Source organism: Xenopus laevis, chromosome 6L, assembly GCF_017654675.1.
Source record: "Xenopus laevis strain J_2021 chromosome 6L, Xenopus_laevis_v10.1, whole genome shotgun sequence".
Taxonomy (NCBI): Eukaryota; Metazoa; Chordata; class Amphibia; order Anura; family Pipidae; genus Xenopus; species Xenopus laevis.
In genome coordinates this window covers 47,193,932-47,206,157 of record NC_054381.1, presented here as the reverse complement: position 1 = coordinate 47,206,157, position 12,226 = coordinate 47,193,932, and the positions used below count along the sequence as shown (strand labels likewise).

General features: G+C 35.5%; 1 protein-coding gene across 1 annotated transcript in view; it reads right to left on the bottom strand.

Moving 5' to 3' along the window:
- Positions 1–8,406: 8,406 nt before the first annotated feature.
- Positions 8,407–12,226, bottom strand: part of rab5a.L (RAB5A, member RAS oncogene family L homeolog) — a 38,921-nt gene continuing 35,101 nt past the window's right edge. Inside the window, 1 exon segment of the mRNA NM_001087066.1 lies at positions 8,407–9,548. Within this exon segment, the coding sequence (NP_001080535.1) occupies positions 9,433–9,548 (116 nt within the window). The 3' untranslated portion in view covers positions 8,407–9,432.

The following is a 12,226-nucleotide window of genomic DNA, read 5'->3' as shown; positions in this document are numbered from 1 at the left end:
GACTATATGTATTTTGTGGTCACACCCTCATTGCACCCCCACCTAATGGTTTTAAAAAATAGTGGTGAGCACAACTTTCCCTTGTTTGTTATATATATATATATATATATTATAGTCATGTTGTTGAACCGGCACTCACCATCAATTAATCAAATCCCGGGTGCTTCTTCAAGAGAGAGCATATAGATATAGTTAAGAGCACTCACGGGTGTTGTGGCAAAAAGGCTTTTATTGGAGTATTACAGTCTACCCCACATCAACACGTTTCGGTTCTCTCTGAACCGTCGACATCCTGACGACGGTTCAGAGAGAACCGAAACGCGTTGATGTGGGGTAGACTGTAATACTCCAATAAAATCCTTTTTGCCACAACACCCGTGAGTGTATATATATATATATATATATATATATATATATTCCACATGGTAGCCAGCACTCTCGAAAAATTATTTAAATTGCCTGGGTGTAGTGTCAATAATTTCAATTGAAATCCACTCAGTCAGATCCATACTCTCAGGTCTTAAGAAAATTGTAAAAAATTTATTGTTTAAATGCAGGCCTAACGTTTCGGCCTTCTCCTTCTCTTTGAGAAAGGCCTCGGAGGAGGCGGAAACATTAGTCTCCATTTAAACAATGCATTTTTTACAATTTTCTTAAGACCTGAGAGTGCGGATCTTTACCAGTGCTGGGCAACAGTACATCATATTTTAATGAATTTAAAAACACTTTAATGTTTTGGACTTACTGTTTCTTGTTAACTACAAATCCCAGCATGGCTTGGGTTAGTTGCCTGAAAGGCTGACATCAGTTAAAGGCATGATGGACAAGTCTGCTTTTACTTAGGATTAGACACTCCATAAAATATAGTTGCAGGATCAAATAAAAAGGTATTGTTCAGTGTATCTAAACCTCATACCATAGACCAGAGTTTGTTGAGTACAGCCTGGAAATTTGGGTGAGGCCTAAATGGATCCTTACAATATACTGCCTCCAGGCATCAAGAATCAAATACACCAACCTCTTCTTCTAATGCACTGAACTCTTGACTGAAGATTGAACACTATCATTGATATTCCAAAAGATTTGATTTTGCATTTGCAAGATAAAGCAATGTCTTTTTTTATACTATTATCAGTCTCACAGTAGGGTCAGTTTAATCAGGCGACAATTAATCTGCCCGTCTTATTTTGACAAGTGGAAGGAAACCAATGCAAACATAGGAAAGTAATGCAGATGTTGCTTTGGAGAGAATCAAACTGGCCTGCCTTACTTCACTGAAAAATTTGCAAAAAGGCACAAAAATCTGCAAAATGGCAACACTTTGCAGAAACTGCATTGGAGTCAATGGGTGGGGGGTTTTGTGTATTATTCCCAGCACAAAAAAAATATTTATTTTCCAGTGAACCAAACATAAAAAATAATAATAATGCCATTGGTGCTTTTTCTATCTTTTTTCCAGCTCAAAAGGAACACATTTTTTTCCAAGGAAACAAAACACATAGGAAATACTTATAATGCAATTCATGTTTTTCCCATGATTTTTCTGGTGAAACAAAATGCATTCTAGCGTGGATTCACAAAAATATTTGCCACTGGCAAAAATGCAAGTTTTGCCATGAAACTGTACCAGGCTTTTTATTGGTTTCTAACCAGCACTGCTAGCCAGCAGTAATAACTACTGAACCCAATTCTACACTGGCAAAAAATGATATCAAAATAATATTTGAAGACACCAAATTATATTCAAGGCCTTTTCCAACTCTCTGCTCTTGTCCATCCTCCCTCTGCTCCCCTGCATTCTGTCTTAGTATTCTATGATTCTCCCTCTTTCATCAGCCCACTTTGCTATAACCTTAGCCCACCACAATCTAGGAAAGGCAATACCAAAGTGAAAGAGGTGGGCATACATCAGATTGTGTTGGGATAAGGAAGGACTGAGAAGTTTAGTGGGAGTTTGAGAAGTTCAGAGGAATGATAAGGATTTAGCGAAGATTGTGGAAAGTGAATGGAGGACAGTGGAGTGAGGAAGTTTAACATTGGGGTTGAAAACTATTAGAAAACTGATACGAAGAGGTATAGATTGTATAATGAGACATGTATTTTTATACTACAACAATTTTACTCAAAATTCAAATTATTTAATTTGTAATTTGTGTAATTGTAAGTGCTTGTTATTTATGAATGAATTCAAGGCTTCAATTGTGGTTAGGCAGAACACTTTGGATTTAGCAGAATCTGATTCCAAGTTGCCAACATTTGTATGCAATTCCACTTTTCTAACAACATATTTGACTCCATATAATGGAAACCTAATACATCCTATACCTATACATAAATTAAATAACATTAATTTTACTGTCCATGTAAAAGGCAAACAACAACAGAAAATAAAATGCCCCAGCCTACTATACGTCAATAGGCATTCAGTTTATTAACTAACAGCACAAGATTTGGAAGGAAAGCAATTGGATTATGAAAGTATGCTGTGAAATCCATTTACTGGAAGCTGATCTGCCATTTACAAGAACGATTTCAAAATACAGGCAAATGAAATTATAAATATTGATTCAATCATTATGAGAATGCAGCATCTGATTCTTCCCTAGAAGCGGGGATCTGTTCCACTCTCTGAATCAGTGCAAAAATGTGTAATATCGGCTACATGATCTTCCTATTTTATTGTTGTGTCTTAAGAGTTATTTAACTTGTTCTGCAGTCTGATATTGAAACTACTGTCTGGGGATTAGGGTTGCTGATGAAACCATGCAGTGTATTCAGGAATAGCGGAAGATAAATAATACAGTGTAATTAACAAAACTTTCTTGTTTCCATGGTCAGTTACCATCTCAACTAAACATCATTTTAAAAACTCCTTTTGAAAAAGCAATGTATTAATGGGAAACAAATAAAGCATTAAGCCTTTTTTATATTTCACAAAATCTTATTATTAACTTAAATTAGTTTGTGAAGGAAACCAAATAGGACAACCTTGCATTTCTTTTCCTCTTATTTCTGGATATGGATGTGGTGACAGGGGGTAATTTAATAGAAGGTTCAGGCTACTTCTGTACTACTGAAAATATTGTTATACAGGTATGGGACCTGTTATCCTGAATGATAGGGACCTGGGATTTTCTAGGTAACAGACCTTGATCTTCATTATAAAATCATGTAAACATAAAATAAGCCTAATAGATCGGTTTTGCTTTCAATACGATTCATTATATCTTAGTTTGGATCAAGTACAAGGTACTGTTTTATTATAAGAATGACAAAGGAAATAATTTTTAAAAACTTGAATTATTTGGATAAAATGGAGTATATGGGGGATGAAATTGATGAAAGATGAGTGTAGGACTGGCTAGACCAGTTATGGCGTAGTTGGCCATCTTAAATATATTGCAATATATGGAAAACAATCCCTGTTTTGTTTCAAGGGAGGGCATTTTTTAGTAGCTTGAGGCACACAATATATCAATGTCCTTAAAATATTGATAATGAGTTGAGAGCAGAGGACCTCTTGTATTTGTCTGTATGAATTTTGTGGTCACAACCTCATTGCACCCCCAGTTGATGGTTTAAAAATTAGCGGTGAGCACAAATTTCCCTTTTTTGTTATGTGGGGCATGGCCTTTCCATAATTCGGAGCTTTCTGGGTAACGGGTTTTCCGCATGACAGATCCCATATCCGTACTGACATTTGTGTTTCCAGTGTAACTGCTGCAGTGAATTCTGTATATTTTTTTTTTTGTACTTTGCTTCCATAAACTTGATAATGAAACCATAGCACTAAAGGGGTCATTTATGAATGCACACCAATGGGCATATTTATCAAGCGTCGAATTTCGAATTGAAAAAACTTCAAAATTCGAATTCAAAAAGACTAACCGAAATTAAGTCTGTTTTTTTTTTGGTCGAATAGGTCCGTATTCGAATCATACGAATCGAAAGAATAGCGAATTCGATCGAAAAAAACATGGGTTCTAGGAGGTCCCCCATAGGCTAAAACAGCAATTAGGCAGGTTTGAGATGGCGAATGGTCAAAGACGAATTTTTAAAGAGACAGTACATGATAAATTTCGATATTCTAATTTTTTTTCAAATTCAAATCGAATTTGGACTACTCCTAATCGAAGTACACAAAAAATTTGAATTTTTTTCAATCGAAAATTCACCTTCACCTTGACCTTTGATAAATCTGCCCCCAAAGAGACACATTTATCAAAAGGTCGAATTTCAAATTCATGTGGGTTTTAAAAAAACTCCCATAAATTCGACCAATTGAAAATTTTTAAACTCAGATGAATGGAATTAAGATGAAAACTCGAATCGAATTCGATTTGAATTTTAAAAACTCGTTTCGAGTTTTTTTCTGAAACCCTGCTGGGCTATAAACATTCTCAGCCTTGAAAATCTCTCCTCCAAAAGTAGGGAATTGATATTGTATATACAAAACCATTGAGATTATAAACAAACACTGATCCATAAAGTAGACAGATGGTATGATACTTTAAAGACAATTCTGATTTTTCCTATGGAAGATAATATTAGGTTAAGCTCTCAGAATTCTGAAAAGACCCTTGTCAAAAACCAATGCCCTAATACCATCAATAGCAGAGTGTTCTGATAAGAATCCATCTTAGGGACACGGAAGACTATTTTATAATTCTTGACAATAATGGCAGTAAATCAAACTGTTTAGTTGGTGTATTTAACAGATGCCATGGAGATTCTGCTGTTTGTACAAAGGCTCAGGAAGTTCATGTTCAATTTCTTGGCCAGCTTTTGGGTTCAGATCCATCCTTCAAGATTACTAAAAAAGAAAAACATTTTCTCAATTCCTTAGATACAATTTTTAAAGATCACTACAAGGACTTGGAAAAACATTTTTCTTCCACTTTGTACGAGAAAGCATCAAGAGACATGGATATGAAACAAATCCATATATCATACGCAAAAGCCTTTTGGTGAATGGACAGAATATTACAACTAGGACGAAATCAAAAGCAAGATGGAGTGGTTGTTCTTCAGTTACTTGTTTAATTGGTGAGTTTACAGACGCTAAAACTAGTCAGGAAGAAGTGCAGTTACTGGGATGGACAACAGAACACAAATGTAGGCTTGGAGTGTTACATATAGCCAGTATGGGTATCTTCTTAAAGGAGAAGGAAAGGTTAAAATTAAGTAAGCTTTATCAGAAAGGTCTCTATAAATACACCAGTAAATCCTCACAGTAGTGCTGCTCTGAGTCCTCTGTCAAAAGAAACACAGCTTTTCTTTCCTTTGATTGTGTACACATGGGCTTCTGTATCAGACTTCCTGTTTTCAGCATAAACCTCCAGGGCTAGAGCTTGAGCATGCTCAGTTTGCTCCTCTCCCCCTCTCTGCTGTAATCTGAGACCAGAGCTGAGTGAGCAGGGAGAGACTCAGGCAGGAAGTGATGTCACACCAAGCAAATATGGCAGCTGCTATCCTAAACAAACAGAGAGCTTCTAGAGCTGTTTACTCAGGTATGGTAAAGCATTCTGCAGAATAGTGTTATAGCTTGCATTATTGTAGCTTATCTATTGGCGATAAACTGCTTCGGTAGCTTTCCTTCTCCTTTAAACTGTTATCCATGCATTTGCAATCAAACAGGCTACATGCATAGAAAATTAGTCCTGACAGCTAGCAAGGATACACAAAGGCTGCATTGAAGCTCTTCTCTTAAAGGTGGATGCAATGTCTGAGACAGCAATTAACTTTTAGTATGTCATAGAATGGCTAATTCTAAGCAACTGTTCAATTGGTCTTCATTTTTAGTTTTAAATTATTTGCCTTCTTCTTCCAACCCTTTCCAGCTTTCAAATAGGGGGTCACTAACCCCATCTAAAAACCAATGCTCAGTAAGGCTACACATTAATTGTTATTGCTACTTTTTATTACTCATTTTTCTGTTCAGGCAGAAGACATACACAAAGCTGTTGGGTCACATTGTATTAATGACTTCCGTGTTGTTCCTAAAAGGCACAGTGGTCTTGATGAAGATGGTGTTAATCCTGGAAAAGGCATAGGGCTGGGAAATCATTATAACCATGAAACAGGATCGGACAGCAGTAGAAAAGGCAGCTCAAGGAAAATCATAACATAGCCTTGTGTGTGTGCGAGATGTATTAACATTAATAAGGCAAGTGCAAAAGGTGTAGTAATGGATGATCATGAAGAAAAGCACAGATAGTAATTTCCATTGGGAACCGATTAACAGATCAAACCTATCTTGCGACCATTTTATTTAAATAGGAAGAGCCAATTTCCACTACTACTGCCAACAAAGGTCTATGTAGTTGAGCATTTGTAGGTACATAGAAGAGCAGTCACCAAGCTACTTCTTTTAAAGGGGAACTAGCGCTCACTTTAATAACGGATCGCATTACAATCTAACAAAATAACTGCCTTTTGCACAAATTCTGCATGTAGAGAGACATGATGTCTGGAGATTTTAATAGAGTAAGCTCAAATACATCTTCTAGGCAAAAGGAGCCCCCCTATAAGATATATTAGATCTAAATGTTAATGGATATCTGCCACCCAACTCCTACATGAGAACAGAATGAAGAGAAAAGGATGCTGAGAGGAAAGATGTGAAGTGAAGATAAACTTGATTTCAGAATCAGTACTGAATATTTAGAAAATTTCTTATTTCAGTATGCTGAGGCTTATATAAAATTTTCATTTTTCTTACCCCTTTAAGAAAAATATGGTACACATTAGGGCTACAACAAATAAAGCAGACTTCAAAAATAAGGCTTGCGTGCCATTATGTTTCAATTTGATAGGAAGCCATGCTTTGTCTTCATGGTCGATCGTTTCCCTTGGGGGGGGGGGTGACCTGCTGCACTTCCCATTAATGTAAATAGATTTGCAGTGTTTAGGGTTTTGACCATTTGTATTGGTGATAAAAAAAAAAAAAACGTATATCCTATTCCACAATACAGGATGCACCAGTCAAAAAACTTCAAACACCAATCTGGTATCTGCAATGTCTGAGTTACAACTGAGGGCCGGGGGAAAATTCTATAAATATATTAATATTTATAGAAGTCAATAGGAGTTGTCTCCAACATTTTTATTAAAAAGTGAGATTTTCAGTCTCATTGAAAAGGAATGGAACAATGTGAATCTCGCTAGTGTGCAACTTTTATTTCTGCAACAAAACAAAGGGGGTTATGTAATAAAAAGGCACTAAGTTTGCCCAGGAGCAGTAACCCATAGCAACCAATCAGCAGGTAGAATTTACTGGGCACCTGTTTGAAAACAAATATCTTCTTGGTTGCTATGGGTTACGGCTCCTGGGCAAACTTAGTGCCTTTTATTACATATGGTGAAAAGAAGCTAGTGTAAAGAAAACATTTGATCAACGAGTGCTTTTTTTTTTCTTTTTACAGCTGCAATGGCTTTTCATTAATTCAATGTGGAAAAAAAAAATTTAGTCCACTGCTTTAAAGTCACATGACTTGAAGGTTATTCGCTGAATCTTGTATAATGTGCATTGCTTGTAATTTGAATACAAATCATTTCCCTTACAGGACCAATAACAAAAAAAAAATTAATAAAAAAAAAAAAACACCAAGACAAATGAAACTTGCAAAGTCTTTATTAAGAAATAACTTACTGAAACTCCGCTTGCACTCCTTTCAGATTTCGCTCACTCGTTTTCTCCTCCCTGACTTCCTTATAGGAGGAGAAATCTAGCGCCGCGTTGTCTTTTCTAAGGGTTTAAGCACACGGAAGATTCGGGGAGATTTAGTTGACTGGCGATTAATCGCCTCTTCTGCGGGGCGACCATCTCCCCGAGCTGCCTTCCCCCTGCATGCTGCCTGCTATAATAATCGCCCGAAGTTTCCTCTTGATGGAACTTCGGAAATCAATGTTTCGGTAAGTTATTTCTTAATAAGGCTTTGCGAGTTTGAATTTTAATTGGTCTTGGTTGGTTTTTTTTCGATGTATGCTAACAAATTTTTTAAATTTTTTTTTGATGTTACTGGTCCTTTAACGCAAACATTTGACTTGGGTTTTTTTTTGCATGAATTATATTTATAGCACAGATACCGTATACTGTTTATCCCAGGAAATAATGCAGAAATGAAACAAACTCATTACAACAAAAAGAAAATGCTGAAGCAAAAGCAACGTTACACACAATTTCTGGTTTAAATTACCACGGTTTGATTTATTGAGTGTCATTCACCAAAATAGCACTTAACTGTAATGCCTTTTAAAGGTTTCAAAGCTAAAATAATGGTATAGCAAATCTTAACATATTAAAACCCAATGCTCAAATGTTTCACCATGCTTTAATACATACAGCGAATGAATTGTTACAGTGGTAAAAGAAACGCCATAAGCCACATAAGGAGGAAATCAGGATAGAGGAAAAACCATTAGCTTTTTATTTTTTTAGCATTTTAGTAACTGTACAGTTTTAACCAAATCTTACAAGTAACAGAACATAAATGTAGTCTACAGTTCAGTACCCTATTTACATTACAATTTTACCATCCAATTTTAAGATAGTTAAATGGAGGATACATAATTGTTAGAACATTGCGTTTTTTTGTATTTGCATTGGGTAAAACTGGATACAAAAATAAAAAAAAAAGGGAAACCCCCCCCCCCCAAAATTAGAAGTAGAATTGAAAGAGTTTGGTGTTCTGTGAAGATGGTGCAGGAGGGCATAATAAAAATCACCTTGAAGAATTGATTGGTAATTGTATATGAAATAAAAACTAAGCCTATCCCCTAAACATTAATGAGTTTTTGGTGTAATCATACAATATTCTGTTTATCGTTTGAAAGCGGCAAAATTAGTGGCTACGAAGTTATAAATTAATAAACGGAATGTAGATCTGGATTTTGTAAAAGGTGATTTTGAGCAAACACTGTAGAGAAAAAATTGATTTTATACCCTGCTTGTATTAGCTTAAAAAAATCTTTTTTTTTTTTCTAGAAAAAAAAAAAAAAAGTTTTAAAAGTTCCACTTTGGGCTAATTGTCACCATTATAATAGAACCATTTCTACTTTCCACCAAGAAGTTTGCAATGCATTGCAGATACAATTATTGTTCTTACCAAGGTCCTGCATGTGATAAAGCTCTTTATAATACACCAGTCTATTCTCCCACGCTGAGAACGCATCGTAGAACATAATGCATGCATATTAAAAAATCTGAATTAGCAGTAAAAGAACTCTGTATTATGTATGAGACCACACTGCAAGTCTCTCTTTATTAGTTTTCACAGGGCCTAGTTGAACATACTGACTGCCATGGGGGATTGCAATGCATTGCTCTGAAGGGATGGCACAAAGGCCAAGACAGGATTAAACACTAAATTGTTATTAACAATTAGGAAGCAAGATAATATCCATACAGTTTATAGAACAAGAAGCCTTTAATTAGTTACTACAGCATTGACTTTTGGTGGGTTGTGCTGTTTCAGTTAGGTCTACTCCTCTTCCTCTGATGGTGTTGCTTGCTCCAGCCTGTGGTTCCGTCTTTGGAAGCTTTTTAGCTTTAAAAGAAAAAAAAAAAAAAAAAAAAAAACTGCGGATAAGATAAATGGACATGACAAAAGCACCTCTAGTTTACTATATATATATATATATATATATATATATATATATATATATATATGTATATATGTATATATATATATATATATATATATGTATATATATATATATATATATATATGTATATATATATATATATATATATGTATATATATATATATATATATATATATGTATATATATATATATCTATATATATCTATATATATCTATATATATATCTATATGTATATCTATATGTATATCTATATGTATATCTATATGTATATCTATATGTATATCTATATCTATATCTATATCTATATCTATATCTATATCTATATCTATATGTATATCTATATCTATATCTATATGTATATGTATATGTATATGTATATCTATATCTATATCTATATCTATATCTATATCTATATCTATATCTATATCTATATCTATATCTATATCTATATCTATCTATCTATCTATCTATCTATCTATCTATCTATCTATCTATCTATCTATCTATCTATCTATCTATCTATATATATATATATCTATATATATATATATATATATATCTATATCTATCTATCTGGAATATGTCCGCATTAGTGATATGCAGGTAAGAAAAAAACAAAAGAGGGAGGCTTTCTGGATTTGGAAACTCGAAACATTGTATCCTAAAGGTCTTAATGAACATTTCAGTCTAAATTGTTTCTTATAATTCAAAAGTTTGTAACACTGTTTTACTTTTCACAGATAAACTGGCCAGAGGGTGAAGAGAAATGATAGAGCTAATGATAAAAAAAACCCCGCTGGCTGTGAGTAATTATACCACAAGATGTTATATAATCATATATACCATTGTAGTGTGCACTGTGATATTTTGTTTAACTGATGCTTGACACGGACATTCTTGAATTGATTTATTGAGAGGAAAATCCTTACTTTTCCGTGACACTACAAAATGGACCCTCATATTAGGGTTGGACAGGACTGAGTACCAAGCCTCAAGTTGGATCCATACAGGAACTTGGGAACATGTGGTTGGTGGGTGTGGCCTAATGGGCTTTATAAGGTTATGGTTTGCACTATACAAAATAGGGGTGTGGAAGCACTCTAAAGGCTAAGTAATAGTATATTTAAGTATAATGGAAGTGCTAGTTTTAATGCACATTCCCTGGGCCCGTCTCAAAAGTAAGTTTATAAAACAGGGGTTTTTAGTTACAAAGTTATGATCATAAAGTTGAAAAGCCACCATACCACGTTACGGTAAACCCCACATGGCGGTCCCTAATTTGTTTGCCTTTCGGCCATAGTATAAAAAGTCTTACTGCATAGTAGCATTCAGTGTAATCAGTGTCTGTTGAACCTTGGTTTCAGTGAAAAGGATCTATCCTCCCCCGCCAGTATGCGGCTTTTAAGGGAGAGGAATTGTCCAACCAACGCCCATTTTTAAAAGTATAGGGCCCCATTCGTTTAAGGGGGGGTATGGGGTGCTATTAAAAACCACATGAAGCTCAGCCACAGCTTCTGGCAACAATACAATGTACAAAATAGGGGTTTCACTGAAACCAAGGTTCAACAGACACTGATTACACTGAATGCTACTATGCAGTAAGACTTTTTATACTATGGCCGAAAGGCAAACAAGTTAGGGACCGCCATGTGGGGTTTACCTTGACGTGGTATGGTGGCTTTTCAACTTTATGATCATAACTTTGTAACTAAAAACCCCTGTTTTGTAAACTTACTTTTGAGACAGGGGCCCAGGGAATGTGCATTAAAACTAGCACTTCCATTATACTTAAATATACTATTACTTAGCCTTTAGAGTGCTTCCACACCCCCATTTTGTACATTGTATGGTTTGCACTATGTGTTTATCCTGATGAAGGATGATTTTTTGGTGGTGAAAAATAAATGGGGAAGCTCCCCACCTGCAACAAATTGGTGTTGTGCTGCTCTCTTCCATTCAACTGTGATTACTAAGAAAAATCATGTAACTTTGTCACAAAACCAGGAAGTAAAAATAAAAAGGTTTTCCAGTTTTTCCCTTCCTGTCCCTGATTTACATATGCAAATTAGGATTCAGATTGGCTTTGGTATTCTGCCAAACCTTTCATGAAGGATTCTGGGATTCGGAAAAATATAGAAACACCTGCTTTCAGAAGGTATGAAGATCTTGGGAAAAACAGGATTTTTGTTACTCACCGTTAAATCTGTTTCTCTGTAGTCGAAAGGGGGACACAGGGACCGATGGGGTTAAGCTCCATCCTCCAGGAGGCAGGACACTTGAAGTAATTAAAGGGGCGTGGCCAACGGGCTTTACCCCTCACACTGTACATTCCTATTCAGTTTGTTCCAAAGCTGCTAACGTAAGTATTAAAACTATCGACAGACAGAAAGTAAACCAAGGAACTATTCAAACGTGACCAAGCGGTCACCAGCTCGCCGAGGCGGGAAGCCCTGTGTCCCCCTTTCGACTACAGAGAAACAGATTTAACGGTGAGTAACAAAAATCCTGTTTTCTCTGTCGTCTTAGGGGGACACAGGGACCGATGGGGACTTAACAAAGCAGTCCCAACAACAGCAGGGTGGGAGCGAGCTGTATATACATATATGAATTTATTTGATT